Raw genomic sequence first — 18,946 nt, 5'->3', positions numbered from 1 at the left:
CAACCTAGTACACAACCTAGTTGGTCTTTCATGCACTTTCTCTGGCTTATCTTCATGAACTTTATCTCAACCATGATCTAATTCTAACTTCTGCTCTAATAGCAGCCATCTCTAACCAACATAACGTATTTCGAATAATAGCACCATTCTTTAATTAAAATTCCTATTATTCAATTCAGCTTTGTTATTTAAAATCTACTTATAAAAATTTTTAGGCTACAAACAAAAGCCAATCCTCACTGTCATAGATGTCAATTTAAAAAAAAAAAAAAAAAAAAAACAATTTCCAGGGCTGGAGGTAAAGTTCAACAGTAGAGCCCTGAGTTCAACCCTCAGTATCTGAAATAGTGACAATTACTATTTCCAAATAGTCAACCAGCAGGCGGGAGAAGTGTCATGAAAGAAATATTCCCAGCATACATTAAAATTAAGTCAAGCTGGGCATGGTAGCACATGCCTTTATTCCATGCAGAGGCAGGTAGATTTCTGTGAGGAAAGGAAAAAGAAAAAGAATGAAATAAAGGAAAAGATCATAATATAACATGAGGCTGGAGAACTAGCTCAATGGCTAAGAGCACTTGATGCTCTTACAGAGAACCCACAACATGGCTCATAAACATCCATTCCAGGGGATCTGACACCTTCTGACGCACAAACACCAGGTGAAACCTTCATATATAAAATAAATATCTAAAATAAAATTAAGTCAAATGAAGGGCTGGAGAGAGAGTGTGGGAGGCCAGCTCCCACCTTTTAAAGGGTTCCTATGAGGAGGAGAGAGGAATAAGAAACTTTTTAGAGGGGCTGGAGAGATGGCTTAATGGTTTAGAGCACTGACTGCTCTTTCAGAGGACCCAGGTTCAATTCCCAACACCCACATGGTGGCTCACAACTGTCTGTAACTCGAGCTCCAGGGGATCTGACACCTTCACTCCAACGCACAAAAAATAAAATTAAATAAATTTAAAAAAAAAAGAAACTTTCAGATAGAAAGATAGCAGAGAGGAGACAGACAGAAGCACAGGATAGCTTCAGGAGGTCCTTTCTGTCTCTTCAAAAGGGTGTTTTATAACAATGCCAAGGGGCAAGACAAAAGACTTCCTCCTTGCTAGATCAAAGCACACTGCACAGCCAAGTGCAGACCCTTCCAAATACCTGGTAACTAACCATGCTTGAGGTGCAATCATTCCCCTATGCAGCCCTGCTGGGTAAAGCAAGCTCAGATCTCACTAGGAAACCTCTGTGGGTCTCCACAGGATAGCTTAGCAGTTATGAGCATTCACTGCTCTTACAGAGGACATGGATTCTGTTGCCAGCACCCACATCTACAATCTTATAACCACCTGTGAATATAAACAAATGCAAACTCACAGAAAAAGATGTTCACAAAGCCAGATGCATCTACTCATAATTATGGCAGAATGACACTGAGTGACTGTCCTGATGGAGAAAATAAAGAAGTAACTTTTCTTCACATCCTAGGTCACAGACATGCACACAGAGGACAAAGCAACGAGGACAGTGCCATGGTTACCTTTCTCCTACCACACGAACTGTAGTATATGGGACAAGGAGGCGTCCTTCTAAACAGACTCAGAAAGCAGCTCGGGAAGCTGAGGGTTTACAATACGTAGGACAAAACACCAAAGAGGAAGAAATAATAGAAAAGGCCCCAAATCTACATGGAGCTCTAGCTGAACACAAAAAGCTACACAAACCTAATATAAGACTCTACAGAGCAGGTAAAGAACTACCATGGAGCTAAACACAAAACAACCAAGTGTTCACAGAGCTAGAATCACACACAACCCAACTATCCAGAGCAAAGAGTTCTTTAAAGGCAGGGCTTGAAGAAACAATCTACAACTGTAATGGTGTTACATCCAAACATCAGTGCTTTAGCCTTTCCTCAACCCTGCCACATGTATCTCTTTATATGGCCACTCATTTGGATCCTTTCAAGTATTTTCTGTAGTTAATCAAATAAAATTTTTCCCTTGGGTCTGTGAACTTCTCTAACACTGTGAGAGGGGGCAATTCGAAGTTATAGTTTATCACATGAGAAATTACAGATAACTTAAGGACCTCTTTGTAGTTGCGGACAAAGTGAGGAAGTCTTGAGAAATTAAGGTTTTTGTTTGTTTGTTTTGTTTTGTTTTGTTTTTTGAGTCAGGGTTTCTCTGTGTAACAGTCCTGGCTGTCATGGAACTCGCTTTGAAGCCCTGGCTGGCCTTGAACTCACTAAGATCCATCTACCTCTGCCTCCAAAAAGCTGGGATTAAAGGCATGAGCCACACTGCCCCACTAGAAATTAAGACTTTAATTTACAATTATCTAAGTAATGCCAATTACTGTCAGAAAATGTCAATGAACTGCACATAAGTCAGAGAATTGGTCAGTGCGAGTAAAAGTTACCTACACATATGGGTAAAGTAAAAGTTAAATTTCTTACGCATGTGGTATTAGCATTTAGGCATCAGTACTAGCCTGCCCTTTGGGTCCTAACAGGATATACCTCAGCTGCAGCCACTAAGTGCACCCCCTGTGCACACTTGCTACATTTCCTTATAAAAGGCAGGCCTTGCCCACTTCCCATATCTTTCTCTTTCTCTTCCTTTCCCAGAGACCAGTCTCTGCCCCTTCTCTCCCCTCCCCTCGATAAACCTCCCATGTGGGCCCTGTAGTATGGTGTGACTCCTTCCCACTGCTTTTAAAATACATGTGGCATCCCAAACTACTGAATATGATTAGTGCAGAAAAGTTCATTTTTTTCCACATACTATTATAAAAATTTTGAAATATAGCTTCTGCAGCTAAAGGTTAGCCTAAAAAATAGCAGATAAGTAATATAATTTCAGGAATATTCTATCAGTAAATGAAAAAAATTTTTTTACCATGTATAGAAAAGGAACTTTAACTTCTCTATTGAGAAAAAAGCAAATAAGGACATATAATAACAAAACGTTCATGTGCTATGTATTCATTCAAAAAGAAACTCCTCGGTGAACCAAACAAGATAATCTTGGTAAGTTTGATCTTTCTGATCTCTAAGATCAAAGACGGCTAAAAGCAGTCAATTAGAAGGGAAAGTCAACAAAAATGAAATACTAAGCCACAGAGCTGCCAAAAGATCACAGGAAGAAGTGAGACTCCTGGACTGTAAAGGTCAGGAAAGGTAGACCTATTATGACAGTGAGGTCACCAGGCTCATTCCACCACCTCTGCCGGTGATAACCCTAAAACCAACAATGTTAAGACTATATCAATGTGTCAGCATCCTTAAGGTTAGAGCAGAGGATCATTTAAAATCACCTTATTACTTAAAAGTTTTTGGTAGTAAGGCTGGAGATGGCTCAGGAGTTAGGAACATCAGTTGCTTCTTCCAGGGTACTCTGTACTCCAGGGTGCAGGGTTCCCAGCACCCACCTGGTAGCTCACAACCACCTGGAACTCCAGTACAAAGGGACTAAGCTTCCTCTCTTGGCCTCCACAGGTACCAGGCACACCCATGTGGTGCACAAATACACATGCAGGAAAAACAACCATACATACAATAAAATCTTTTTCAAATCGGCAACAAGTCATGATGTATTCCCCAAAAGCAACAAACGTTCTATATACTCCAGGCAGCTTTTACTCCTCCCATTAATCCACCCACACACCCAATGCCTGGTACTCTACAGCTCTTTCTAGGAGCTGTCAAGGAGCACCAAGCACCCTCTTCCCTAGTAGCTTGTCTTTCATAGACCACTGCATTCTAAACTTCAAAGTAACCAAATCCTCTCTCTGAAGCCACTTGTTCTTCACAAACACACTATTAAAGAATATGAAAGCAGCTAACAAGTTAAACGGGGGTTTACTTACCTAAAATGCTGATTCTGACAGACAAAAAAATCACGTCATTATAATTAGTCAGATTTTTAAAAAAAAATCAAATACCAAAATCTGCTCTGTAAGATTCTCAATCTAAAAACTCCCCTAAATCCACAGAGTAAATCTTCACTCCATGAGGTAACTAGGCATGGCACTCTTGTAATCCCAGCAACAGAGGAAAAGGGAGGAGGGTCACAAGTTCAAGGTTACCTTCAGCAACATCACAAGCTTGAAGCAAGCCTGAGCTACAAGAGACCCTGTCTCAAAAAAGTCAAGAAACAAAACAAACAAAACAGCCATTTTTTAAAAAAGGCTGAAGTATGACTCCATTTCTACCATTAACTCAGGATGCTTTTTTGTGTTTGCAGTACAGAGCTAGGAACAAAACCCAGGGCCTCATATACACTTGCTAAGTATGCTACCACTGAGTTAACCCTCTGACCCTGGTGGGAGAGTCTGTCTGTGTAATACACCTACTTAATAACTGTCTTTGACATGCATCACAAAGTTTCATTTCTAGTGACTACCTTCTGAATTGGAAAAGAAATACTAAATATAAATCCCAAGGCCTTCAAATCCTTATCTGATTCTGAAAGCCAGAACCTCCAGGTGGTCTTAGTCAGCCAGGCCACTAAGAGATCATTAGGTTTTATCTCCCTTTAAGAGAGTCAGTAACCTTTCAGGGAAAGTGTTGCTTTGGGCCCTTTTTGCCAAACCTCTGAGAGCATCCGCCACAATAACCATGAGCAAGAACCTTACCAGAAGAACACACTTTCTAGCTCTTACTCAGTTAGCAAGAGGAGTTCTCTATCTAGGGGAAAATCTGCAAAAGTACAATGTGAGCCACAACTAAGTACCCCAAACACTCAGACTCATGTCCCTGTGCTGTTGTCTAATTTGTCAGGACAGGTCTCAAGCTAAGACTGTAAGCTATCTTCTCAAACATTTACGAATGATGAGAACCTTGTAAGTGATAGTCTTCAAACAGAAAAATTCAAAGGAAGGCGAACACTGCCAATTACATCATTACTGTTAGCTTAGAGGGAAGTTTTCACTGTAACAGACAGAATTGGAGCCCCCTAACTCTAAAGAGAACACCGTGGTAACCATGGAATTTTCTATTAACACACTTTTTGTTTAAGATGGGGTCTGTAGATATGCATGGGTGCACCATGGAGCACAGCTTTATTAACCTGCTTTAACTGGCATCAGGAAGTATGACATGATCCCTTCTGGCAGAGTACTAATGAATACGGTAGGCAAGGCTCAATTCCCAGTTTCACAGGCAACGAGCTAGAGATCTTTTCTAGCATAAAGGGTACTGTGTACAAGAGGATAAAGATCCACCAATACCACTTGCATATTTTAAATTCCCAACACCTGAAAGCACTAGACAACCGTAACCATGCTGTTTTTAGACAATCACTTGGTTTGTTTTTTAGTTTTGTTTTTTAAAAGCCAATCATCTCTGACATCTGGATGAAAACACGGGAATAGAAACATGGAGGGAAAAAAGGGACTTTATTATATGCAACATGATCAAATACCATTTTCTTGGAATTACTTCAAACCAAGATGCTCATTATGATCATCTCTTCCATCTTAGAAGAGCAGTGGTGAACACTTGCCCAGTGTGCAAGCCCTTGAAGGTTCTAACCCTAGCAATGCAAGCAGAAACCAAAGAAAGGAAAAACCTAAAACAGTGTCATCTTCAAAGACCTGGGATGAAGCAAAAGATATCCGGAACAAAGTAAGGGGCTTCTTTCACCCAGTCACTGGATGATGCATAAGCATTAAGCACTGTCCTCACAGTAAACAGCAGCCAACTCCAAAGGACTCCACGCCCCATGCTGATGGACCTGGAATATCACCTCTGGATAATTACTTTATGGGAGTACTGTCCTTAATCACCATTTGATCTCATTTTTAAAAATAACAAGACTGAATTACTATTTTCCAGAATCATTAAGTACATCCTGTAACAAAGACAACAAAAATCAAGGGGAAAGAACTACTGAAATATCACTTCCCGGAAGAGAAAATGTGGCTCAGTGGCAGAGCGTGTGTCTTAGAGTTGCCAGGCTCTCAGTTCAGAAGAAACAAGTTCTAGAGAAATTCACATTCCTTTTAAGCTGGAGCTGGCCATGGCGACATAAGCTCCAAGTCCCACATTCTGAGGAGGCTAAACCAGCACAATCACTTGAGTCACAACTCAACACTAACCTACGTGACATAGAAAGCCTCCATTTCAAAAATAAGAAAGTGAAGCAAGACATCACAATTCTTGAGGTGTGTTTCTCTAAAACATATTTCTTTGCACTTGCAAACAGAGTCCCCCCTTTTAAAATTATGTATGAATGGAAAACATTTGTTGATCTGTTTTGGTTTGGTTTGTTTTTTGAGACAGGGTCCCTTACAGCACCCAAGCTACCATCCTGCCTTGGCCTCTCATGCTGGGACTGTGTAGGTGTGCCACCACATACCAATTATCTTATTTCTGACTGATTTTTTTCACTTATGAAAGTATTATGTTTTTCTGCCTCAAACCTATCTGTAGTATTATTAGACTCAGAACCTTCTACAATAATTTATCAAACGTTCAGGAAAATTCTTTCTTAAATCAGGTTTTAAAATACAATTTTAGAAGAACAGAGGAAGCTTGGCGGCAGTGTCGCACGCCTTTAATCCCAGCACCTGGGAGGCAGAGGCAAGCGGATCTCTCTGAGTCTGAAGCCAGCCTGGTCTACAGAGCAAGTTCCAGGACAGCCAGGGCTACACAGTGAAACCCTGTCTCGAAAAACAAAAACAAACAAAACCAAAAAGAGCACAGGAAAAAAACTTTTTTTCCAGAAGAGACCTATGATATGTCCATGATATTATCAGATACACGTCCTGAACAAACGTCCTACTAAGCATGGCAAAAAAGATCTGTCCCACAGCCCCAACATGATACTTGATCAGGCATCTGTCACAACAAAAGCAGTAGAAATTTTTTTCAAATCCAATTATTTTTATACAACCAATATAATCGGACTTTGTGGCAACAGCTCAAAAGCCAACCTATGAGAGGAGTTAATCTACACATTGGTCGTTGTTACCCATTAAAGTACTTTTGGTGAGTACTTGCATAGTTCTTCCAGGGTTACTGAGATGGTTAGCTGAGTCATTTATATTATTTTCCAGAATACTTTAAGTGAGCAAAATTATGAAAATTTTGGATACAGAATTATTTGCAAAAGCACCTTTGCAATAAAGGCTTGCAAAATTATAGTCACTCTCAGCTAGGGTGTTTCAAAAGTCCCCATCACAGTGCTGCCAGCACTGTCTACCTCTCTAAACTGCAGGAATGACGGCTCAAGCACATTCTTACGTCAGAACTAACGGGCCTTTAAATGCAAATCCTAAATGCAAATCCGATCTCGTTTGCCAGAGCTCCCGTGCCCAGATGACAGCTGCACACTCAGGATTTACATCAGCCACATTTAAGGCAGACGCTACAAAGCTCTACAAGTGTGAGCCAAAGTGGACTGTGCTAACTCAGCGGCAAAAACAGCACTCCCCTCACGTCTCCACTCATCTTCCCGGGACACCGCCCAGGGTTTCACTGGCCTTTTCCTATTTAGACATGTGGGACTCTGACTAGAAAATTTCAACTATTACAGAGACGAGTACTAAAATTCAATGTCACATCTGAGTTTTTGAGTTAAAAAATGTATGTTAAATCTAAACTTATTGCTAAAGTGTTAACTTCATCTGCAACAAAAGCATGAAGAACAGACATTTCTGAATAAACACTGAAACCTGGGAAGTGATAAACAAAGCAGAACTCATGGTTACCATAGTTACACATACTCTTTGTTGTGTTTCAGTGCCACATGATCTGATTCAAAGTAATAAACATCAGGGTCATCTTCTTCCTCTTCTGCAGTGTGCTGACTGGCACTCTCTTTGGCAGATGGCAAATGTCCAACATTCATTCTGGCCTCTGAGGGTGACTTACTCAGTCCTTCACTTCCGTAGTTTTCAGAGTCACAACAGAGAACCTTCTCATTCTGAGAAATCTCAACAGGATTTGTGGGAGACTCACTTACATTACCACTAACAGTTGTATTTGTTTCACTGGGACTGAGATTATTCTCCTCAAACTGTCCGTTTTCTCGGCAAGGAGAAGTGTTTTTAGTGGGACTACCTCTGGTCGGAGCAGCCCTTCGAGGTGAAGTTCTCAGGGTATATCGGTGTTCTTGAGGTTCAGATAAAGATGTCATTTGAGCCGAAGCACAGTCTAGCACAGAGGACAGCTCTGGCTCTGCAGAGACTGGCATGTTTTCAGTGTCTGTGTCCAGAGGGTCACTGCTGTTCTCATCACACTGCTCTTTTGAGACACTGCTATCTCCCACCACATCTACTTCCTCCTCAGAATCTCTTAAGGATGACTGAATTTCAGGGCCCGATGCTGGCTCGGTAGTCAGCTGATTACAACGTTCCACAGGGAGACAGGCAGTTACTAGTTTGTGGTCCTCCAACTTGACCTGCACTTCTGACTTTGTGCAAGGCACGAGACGGTCTATACAACTGTCCTCCTTTCTACTACCAAAGAACATTGGAGTCTGGGTTTCTGAATCCCCATTTCCAGCTACTGATTTTTCCTGCAACACATAAGAACCAGTGCTATTTTGTTTAGTGTTCCCATCAGGCTGACAGTCATCACAGTTTATAACAGCTGAGTCACTGTCATCAACACCATTGACAGTCAAATAGCCTGTGATTTCTTCTACTACGGCAGCATTAAGTGGCCCTTCCTCACTGACATTCACCTTTTTAATTTCCCTTTTCTCACAATCATCCAATATAAGACATCGACAAGCTCGTTTAGTCCCTTGAAACTCTGCATCATGGTCCACTACTGTCCTCCTCTGTTCTACTGACTCCTTGTCTGGTTTTATAGGTGAATCTTCTTCTGAACTGTTTGTGGCTTCAGCTCTAAGGCAGCGTTTACTGTTCTTCAGGACTGGGGGTGCCGGCTCTGTCTGCCTTCTTTCACAGCTCTCTAGAGCCTGCCTTTCTAGGTCATCCTTCTCTGAAGAGGAAAGTCTTCTTTTCCTAGGGCTGACCCATGCTTCTCGAGCACTCTGCTGCTTTACATCAGAAGTTCTTCCGTTATTATTTCCTTTCTGAACTGGCACAGGCTCTGGTCTCTTCTTTGGTGATCTTGATCGTACTTGAGAATGAGAAGAGATCTCTTCTGGGTGAGCAATGCTACGGTTCCTTAATGTTCTACCACAAAAAGATTCATCCAAGCCGTTTAACCCCACTGTTGATCTTGTAACACGAGTAGATCGGGAAGCAGCCATACTATGGCAAGTCCCTACCATACGGTCATCATGATCCACTCATTGGGAAACCTTCAAAAATGTAAACAAAATAATGAGAAAGAGGTAATAGTTAATATATCTAAAACAAAAGTATAAAGTTATAACTTTTTATCCAAGTATAGCCATTATTAATAATGGGACAAAGGTTACTACTTTAATAAAATTTCCAATAATGTCATTAGTAACAGCTAACAATTACAACCATTTAATATATTCTAGGACTCCATGTTTATGTTTAACATACCTTCTCCCTGAAGTCTCACAACTCACACAGGAATAGCTATTGTACCTACTTTACAACTGAGGAGACTTGAGGCACAGACAGCCTCAACAATCTATTGATGGTCATATAGCCAGTTCATACAGAACTCTAGAGACCATGTTCAAGGTCTCTCTGCCTCTCAGAAGGGCACAAGGTACCCAGAAATGATGAACCTAAACATAAGATTCCATTTTGGTTATTAAAGTAACACTTTTGAAGTTATAGATCAGCTAGTTATCTTAAAGAACACATTCTAATCAGTCTGAGGTTTTTACAAAAATGGTTTCAGGTTAAGTACCTTGATACCAAGCTACTTGGCATACTGCTATGGAATTTCTGTAATTAAACAGTGGCCAGAAGTCCCAATACTAGCTTGCACTGGCTAACAACAGTCAATCAAAGCTTTAGTCTCTAGAGAAAGGCACATCACTATGTCAAAGTATTCTGTGGAAGGCAGAAAGCAAAAGCTATCCTCAAAAGGAAATAGTCACTTCAGAAGTAAAGACTATCATTTCACATATATCACATGTGTGTATACTTACACACACACACACACACACACACACACACAAACACGCGCGCGCGCTCACATACTTTTCTTCCTTTAAGTTCTATATGTAGTGCAGGCTAGCTTTAACTCACTGCTTGGGAGATAGGTGAGTTTTCTGGTAAGGATGCTTGAACTTTCTAAGAGAATTAGGAAGCCTACTGGAAAATGTCCTCATTGATCTACCTGAGTAAACTCTGAAAAAGCTAATGATATTTTCCAGGTCTTCCACATTATCAAGAACTAAGGCACTATTAATATTCCAAGTCTCTATCCCTTCCCCTTTGCTACTTTCCTTAGATGTTTTACCACTTCACTTGCTGCTCAATTCAAGTGGGCACCGAATGGATGAAGAAAGGATCAATAACAGCTGTAATGCGACTTTGCCATGCTCGTCTCCTGCCTTTGTCACTTTCCCACACAGAAGCCTTCTACCACCACTTCACCTCCTCCCCAGGCAAAGCAAGCACATCCCCTTCTAGGCCTCAACTGCACTACCGAAGACCACAGCAACTTGTCACACAAGGATCACTAAACAAAACTGCTGCCCTGTTTCTGGCTGCTGATAATGGGTACAGGAAGGAAAGTATCCTGTAAAATATGTTAAGTCGGCTGGATTTAGCTTTGTTCCAAAGCAGGGCACACTTTAAGATCTTGAAAGCACAACTACTTGTTCTAGAGAATAACAGTAAGTATGGACACACCATCAGAGTAGAGACAGCGTCTCCCAGGAACTTCACTATCTAAAGACTCACAGCAGCAGTCTGACTGTTGTTTATTTTTCTGCTTTACTTATAGGTAATAAATACTCATCAGTTTCCACTTCCAATTACAATAAATGTAAGTTAAACTTCAATGTGTTAAATGAACACAAACTGAAAAAAATTTAAAGCAATTTATTTCTTTGATGTACCAAAGCCTGGAGCTCTCAAAATTGAAGGTTATATACTAAATATCTATGTAAATAAGAATATAAAACTAAAAACAAATTAATTTATAAACAAACTATAAAATGCAATGCAAATTTAATTATCTTCATGATTTGTGATTGAAAAATGAGAAATTCATTAAGCTTTATTTTTAATAAGCAATGCCCATTAAAGTTTATAAACTTCTAAAGTGATTTCAGTTAACTGGCTTCCTTAATCATTCTTTTCTTTCCACACCAATCTGAACAAGGCACAAAACCTTCCTCTGTAATTCAGTACTTCAACTTCACAAAAGAGACTACTGAATCAGACATCTGCTATTAATAGTGAGATTACTTTTAAAGTATATGTATGAGTGAATATATTAAAATGTGTATATGCACACAAATATAAATAAAAACACTAACAAATAGCACTTATGAAAGCCTGTATTTTTCTTCACGATTCATTATAAAACTAAAATATTGATTAAGTCTCTTTCTGTGTCTGTCTTTTGTTCCCAAAAAAGGTTTTAGTTCTAGCCACCGATTACAATTAAGCCCAACTACTTGGGCTGCAATTATCAAGCAGCTGTCTTGGGAGAGGACTAATAAACTGTAAAAGGCTAGAATAAATAAATAAAATGTTTTTGGAGGCCAATGAGAAGAGCTCATCTTACAGGGAGTATTTTCTGGTATTTCAAATTGTTGTAACTCACACGGCCTTGAGAATTCACATTAGAAACATGTCCTGAAGCTTGCTTGAAACCCAGACTTGCATTTGATACTTAGAACAGAAGGGGAAAGGCAAGAAAAAAGAAAGAACTGCAGAATATTAGGCCCTATCCAACCAATTCATACATGCTGGAGTATGGCAAACACCAAGATCATTGCTCTCAGGCAATAGCCTAACAACATAATTCAATCATCAGGTTGCAAACCAAATTAGATATATAATTCTCTTTAATATTTTACTAGATTATAATGATTAAAACAAAACATTATAAATAAGGCCATGATCACTCTGGCTAAAAAAGCATCCAACAACAGATTGCAAAATTATCTTATATACTTAAAGTAAAAAACCTAATCAAAGTATGAAGGCCAAGTAAAACAAATCTGTTACATTTTTCTTCCTCTTTCTTATTTTTGCATAAGCATACATGAAGTATACATACATTTTGCAATTATCTGATAAACCAAATAAAAAAGCCATTCAATAGGGACTTTTAATTAAGTATGTCTACATTATTCCAACCAAATTTCAATATTGTTGTGACAAGCTTATTTATTTAGCAAAGTAGTACAGATTAGAGCTGTTATTTTCCTTATTTTAGCTAACTACAAAGTCACTAAACAATCCAATGAAAAGTTTGGGGCATGTAATTCTATTCTTGCCTACTATGAAGTTGCTATGGGAACAGAAGTGAACTCATTTGCCAATCAGCTCAGGAACACCCTTACTAATAAACTAAGAGACCTGGTGAAAGCCTTAGCCATGCCCATTTGGTAACAGAAACTGAATTATTATAGTTATAGAAATAAGGGGAACCTGAGTTCACATTCTCATGTGGGCAAAACCCAATCAAGTAATGAGACTAAACTGTCCTACGTTACCCACCAACTAATGTGCAGCAGCTTTTTCTAGAAAACAGGAAGAGAATATGACCCATCACTAGAATTAAGCACACTTTGTCCTATATCCCCGTCCTCCTAAGTTCTCATACTACTGAAAAGAATGAAAATGGGCAATCAACCAAACTTCTTCAGCCTGTCCACACTGAGTTCCAAATCTTCCCTAAATCCAAACATCCTAACTCTTCTCAGAGTTACAATGAACCACCCTCCCCTAAACTTGAATGTACTTTCATAAAAACTATAAAATTTTGAAACATTGTTAGCTCTGATTATAAACCTCTAGTCCCTGTGACTACACCCACATAACTGAATCAGAACCAAAGAAACAGGGTAGACTAGACAAGAAAGGCCCACCCACTAGAAACGGCACATGTTGCAGGTCCACTTTTACTAAAAAACTATTTCTAATACCTGTAATCTCTGGCTCTTGCTCTACTCGCCAAAACTGTCCCAGTTTACTTTAGGAATTGAGGAGTTGGCAATTAACACCAATATTATTTTATTTTTATTATTTTGTTTTTCTTGAGACAGGGTCTCGCTATGTAGCTCTGGCTGTCCTGGAACTCACTATGTAGACCAGGCTGGCCTCCAGCTCACAGAGACCCACCTGCCTGTGCCTTTTGAGTGCTGGGATTAAATGTGTGCACCACCACACCCCGGTAACTAACACCAATATTATCATCATTATATTAGTTTTAAGAGAACAACTTGTAGAAAACTGATCACAATACCCTTATATTTTCAGGTACAAAGGTCAAAGTCAAAAGAAAAACCAAGTAAGGTTAACTGAGAGGTGTCACCAATATAACTTTCTTGCCTGTCTATAGCATAAGCTGTGCTCAGGCTTTGCTTCTCATACAAGTCTCTGGGATATAGTTTTTGAGACAGGGTCTTGCTGTGCAGTCCTGGATGGCCTGAAGCATACTATGTAGCCCTGGGCTGGCCCTAAAACTAACAATCCTCCTACATTCCTGGTGGTGGGATTACAGGTGCATATTGTCACAACTAGTCACACAACTCTTTTAAAAGACAGATTATTTCAATTGTACAATTATCACGACTGCAGCAGAAGAGCACCTGTGAGCCTGTCCACTCCATTTGTTGAAAGGGTAATAGTCACCACTTTGAAGTCTGGGAATTCTATCATGCAGTTATATATAAAGGGATCTCTTCTTCGTTATCAAGAGTGATACAAGAGATGATTGATAAGACAGACAGCTATACAGGAAGACAGACAGAGAATAGATTCAAATGAATACACATTTAAGACAACCAAGAAGAGAAGTCAAAGAATTTCACATTGTTCCTTAAATAAGTACATTTCAAAGACAGGTTTAATGGTCTAGTCTCAAGATACCAACATTCATTTCATTTATCCATTTGTTGAGAAAAAAGAAATGGAAAACTATTTAATCTTCAGTCCATTCCCTACAGCTCGAGAATGCCATAAAACAGCAAGGCAGAGAAAGAGAGATGGAAAGTAACATGTCTCCTCCCACCAAAGTAGATAAAATCAAACTACAGTTGTCTTCTCTACTGCACGACTGAACAACTTACCTGTATAACCAAAGATCTATCATTGTGGAAATAGTCTTTCTTTTCCTTCTATCCTGAAGGAGATGAAGCTATGATCTACAATAGCGCTTAAGCTTCAGGCTCTCGGCTTCAACCTCGGAGAATACTAGAACCTCTTAAACGCCTCTCTTTAAAATAAAATGATAAAAAAAAAAGACATTAAATAAGGACATTAACTTATGCTAATGATTTACTGTGACTACAGAAGTATACAGAGGCAGCAGCATCTTCACAGTGATGTTTTTGTGCTTCCTGGTTAAATAGCCTCAAGGGCACTAAGCAACCGGGACAGAACTTGAAATAGAACAAATCCTTACAAACAACTCAATTATTAATTTGAGTAAAATATGATTCAACCCTTTCTTGCTATTTGCTCTAATCTAAGGCATTTTTCCCCTCTTAAAGATGACCTAGAGGATTTCTAGAGGACTTCCTAGACTTAGGGCTGAATATAGACCTAGGCCCAAACAACACAAAGCACAGGTTATGCCCACAGCATGAAGCCTCTGCACCACAGCACCCGTGATACCAAGTCCACTACTTTTTGCCAATGCATTTTCTTCTTCCTTTTGTTTTTTGGTGGTGGTGTTGGTTTTTTGTTTTTGTTTTTGAGACAAGATCTCCCAACACAGTCCTGGTTGTCCTGGAACTAACTGTGTAAGATCAGGGACCCTCAGAGACCCTCCTACCTCAGTCTTCCAAGTGTGGGGATTAAAGATGTGTACCACCATGGCCGGCGATACAGATTCTCAACAAGAAAAAAACTAGAGTCAGATGAATGGGATTAGGATGCATAATATGAAATCCACAAAGAATCAATAAAAAGTTTAAAAAAAGAAAAAAAGTCTTCTGAGTTAAATACTCAGTTCTATATCTTAATTAACCTAGTAACATTCCAATTCTTGGCATATTATAATTAACTACAGTTTTACTAGTATGTTAAGAATATATGCTGTAACTAATTGGATTATTTAGGAGTACCCATCTGCAAATAACAGTACTAGAAAAGAGACAAGCAGATGTTTATGACTAACCTTGCCATTTTATTTTAAGCATTAAACTAGATATTTTCAAATGGGTACTATTTTAAGTGAAGTATTATAATTAAGGGCTGATGCAATTATCAAATCTTGTAAACCAGGGTTCTATCTAGTAAAATAGACTACTGTTAAAGGTGATGTTAAAGATCTATTTAAGCATAGCCAACAGAATCTAAACAAGTATTATAATGATCCAATGCCAGCTATACTTACTTTAATGTATATAATAAGCTTTTCATTACTGTGAATGCTGTAGTATTTTGCTGGTTTATGTGTCTTTGTTTTTGTTTTGCTGAGACAGGGTCTCTCTACTTTGTTTTTTGAGATAGGGTTTCCAGTAGCCCAGCCTGACCTCAAACCTCCCTCTGCTTGCTGAACTTGAACCCCCAAGGGCTGGGGCACATAAATAATCACACCGATGTTTCTTTTGCTGGCTTCCAGACAGGGTCTTTCTACATTGCCCTGGTTGTCTGGAACTGAGGATGTAGATTAGACCTCATTTTGCTCCCGAACGCCAGGGTTAAAGGCATGCACTTCGCTGTCTGTCCAGCACTTCTGCAGTATCTAAAGCAGATTACTTGTCGTCAAGCTTGTATTCTCATTCTAATGTCCTATGGAGTTGACTCGGGCTGGAGAGACGGCTTACCAGTTGGGAGCACTGGCTGCTTTCCCGAGGTCCTGAGTTCAATTCCCAGCACCCACATGGTGGCTCACAACCATCCGTAACTGTAGTCCCGTAAGATTCATGCCCTCTTCTGGTGTGCAGACAAAACACCCACAAACATAAAGTAAGTAAAATTAAAACAAAAAAAAGAACTGCACTCTATATATTTACCCTTGAAAGTCCTTATTACTCTCCCACTAAGAAGGAAGATTGCTTCTCAGAGAGGAACAGAGGTACAACTACCAACTATAAATGCAACCTCTCCTTGTAAATTCTACAGTATACAAAGTGAAAACCTACTATTTTCCCTCTATTTGTCTAAAGCTCTAAATTAGCATGAAGAAGGGGTACACAGGGAAAATATGACTCTACAAAAAGTAAGCTGACTTGAAAATTTAGGCTCATACTGAAGACTCCGACTCTTAACTTCTTTGCCCTCCCCAGAAGTCCATCACAAGACAGAGCAGGACACCATCTATAAAGCGATGGCCACCATCAGGACCTGAGGCTCCATGTACACTGAAGGGCTGAAGCACTCGAAAATCCCAGTGACACTGGTAGTCATTTCTCAGGAGGGCTCAGTGCAGAGCATCAGTCACTGTACTTGCCAAATAAGAATATCTGCTGTTGTTATCTTCACAAAAGAACTTGTAAGTTATAGCTGAGTTCTAGTTTTAGACAGGCTCCTGTGGACATTTAAAGCCTGATACACTGGAAACACCAGCCAATGATGACTCCTAACTATCTCACTTGGCTTAGAGAATATATTTTTTTTTTTCCTTTTTTGAGCTGAGGATCAAACCCAGGGCCTTGCACTTGCTAGGCAAGCGCTCTACCACTGAGCTAAATCCCCAACCTGAGAATATCATATTCTTTTCTTACCTTTTGAAGTGTTTCGCCTAGTACTTAATTCCCAAGCATCTGTGTTTATGTGTCATCACTGTTAATGTCCATGTTACACTGAGACTTCAGGAATTATTTATACAGATGCACTAGCACAACTTGTTATCTGTGAAGGGAAATCACAATATGGTCACTATGACTATGTTGCTGTTTACAGATTTATGAATAACAAAAAGACTTCAAGATACATATAACAGACATCATTCTACTAAGTTCCTTAACTAATTCCTTCTATTTACCATGATACATATTATCAGAGAGAGATGATCTGTTAACATTCTTATATTTCTGTCAAGCATTCCCAATTTAAATTTTCATAAAGCAGAGGGCCTCCTATTGAAGACATACATCATTTTTGAAGTTCACAATCAATCAGATATTAACAAGAAGAAAGCACCTTTTGGTGTTTTATGATACTATTAAGAAATCAATATGATACTCAGAACCTGACAGGAGCCAGCAAGATGGCTGAGCAGATCAAAGTATGAACACACACACCCAATAAATGTGAAAAAAGAATGAAGTGACGGGGCCAGGAAGATGGCATCATTAACAACAGCTTGCCACACAGACAAAGGACCTTAGGTGCAATTCCCAGGGGTATATACCTGTAATCTAAAGCTGGGGAGGCAAGAGACAGGGAGGTTGATGGGTCTTGATGGCCTGCCAGCATAACAAACTGTTAAGACTCCAGGTTCAGTGAGTGACTCTATCTCAGTAAGGTTGAAAGCCAATGGAGAGGACATCTAATGCTGCCCCACAAAAAAATAAAGTAGTGTGAGGGGGAATCATGAATTCCTCTTAAATATAACTTGAAAATTCTTGATAGGGTCTGTACAGGCCCTGTCCAGTTTGGGTATTGTTCAGGACAACAGGATAGCACTTGTCTACCATGTATGAGGTCCTAGGTCTGATTTCAGGCATCACACACATGTGCACATAGCTCTTTTATAGTAGTCTTACCATAGACTACACCCTCTACAGGACTAATGTATCAGAATAAACAGGGAACTAATGATTCAAACTAAGATGGAGCCAGTGTGGTAGCTCCTGACAGCAACCCCAACACTCAGGAGTCTAATTAGGCAAAAGGATGCATAGATCCTACCACCCTGGACATAGTTGAGTCCTGTCTCAAAATCACCAACTTAAGGGGATATAAGGACATAGTTCAATGACAAGATACGGACTTAGCATGTGTGGGACTCTGAAGTCACTCAAAAACACCCCTAAAGTCCAGCTGTGCAAACATTTCCTAAAAATAAAGCTCTTAATGCTGGACAGTGGTGGACCATGCCTTTAACCCAGGTATTGGGAGGCAGAGGCAGGCAGATCTCTGACTTTAAGGCCAGCCTTGTCTACAGACGAGTTCCAGGACAGCCAGGGCCACACAGAGAAACCTTGTCCTAAAAACCAAATAAATAAATAAATTAATTGATTGATTGATTAATTCATTTAAAGTAGCTGCTGCTGATCACATACCTAAGATGTATCCCTGTGATCAGAAGGATGGCAGAAAGAATATAAACTAAGTTACCAGTCTCAATAGTGAGCACCCACAGTCCCGTTGCTTAGGAGGCAGAGCAGAAGGACTGCCTGAGCCCTGGTAAACACTGCACTTCAAAGCAAAGTCTTAAGTCATTTCAATCACTGTACCAGTGCATGTATGTGTGATTTGTGCTTATTTAAGATATACCAAAGAAAAATGCCACTCCAAATTCCCACATTATAGAAAAGTCAAAAGCTATATAGAAAAAAGCATAGGTAACTATATACCTGTTTTGTGGATAAATGAATTGTCAAACCAGGTATATCCGTGGTCTCAGGACTTAGGAGGTAAAGGCAGGAGGATAACAAGTTTAAGGTCATCCTCAGCTATATCTGCAGATAGAGATAGATGGCCTGACCTACATGAGACCTTGTCTTTAACAAAAGAAAAAAATTAACATCAAGGCAAGTTAACCTAATTATTTCCTAAAACTCGAAGTAATTCAACTAACCAAATACTCACACCACCTTCATGATGCCCTTCCTTTATTCACATAGATTTCAAAGTCAGGCTTTCCACAAAAAAAAGAAAAAGAAAAAAGAAAATAAAAATGTGGTATTACTTTCTGAAGCAGAGAAAATACTCTGAATTACAACGACATTTTTCATTTGGATTC

General features: G+C 39.5%; 1 protein-coding gene across 7 annotated transcripts in view; it reads right to left on the bottom strand.

Annotated features, from left to right (window-relative positions):
• Positions 1–18,946, bottom strand: part of Zzz3 (zinc finger ZZ-type containing 3) — a 79,208-nt gene that overhangs the window by 33,324 nt on the left and 26,938 nt on the right. For 4 of the 7 annotated variants that reach the window (XM_036189353.1, XM_036189358.1, XM_036189354.1 and 1 more), the window contains exons 2-4: positions 16,761–16,887; positions 14,157–14,302; positions 7,726–9,275 (exon numbers count right to left, since the gene is read on the bottom strand). In XM_036189353.1, coding sequence (XP_036045246.1) covers positions 7,726–9,245 — 1,520 coding nt within the window. In that variant the 5' untranslated portion in view covers positions 9,246–9,275; positions 14,157–14,302; positions 16,761–16,887. The remainder of the gene's footprint in view (positions 1–7,725; positions 9,276–14,156; positions 14,303–16,760; positions 16,888–18,946) is intronic. The other 3 variants (XM_036189359.1, XM_036189356.1, XM_036189357.1) reach the window with 3 other exon arrangements.

This window comes from Onychomys torridus, chromosome 6 (assembly GCF_903995425.1).
Source record: "Onychomys torridus chromosome 6, mOncTor1.1, whole genome shotgun sequence".
NCBI lineage: Eukaryota > Metazoa > Chordata > Mammalia > Rodentia > Cricetidae > Onychomys > Onychomys torridus.
The sequence above is the reverse complement of the archived record's forward strand: the minus strand, read 5'-3'. Positions and strand labels throughout refer to the sequence as shown.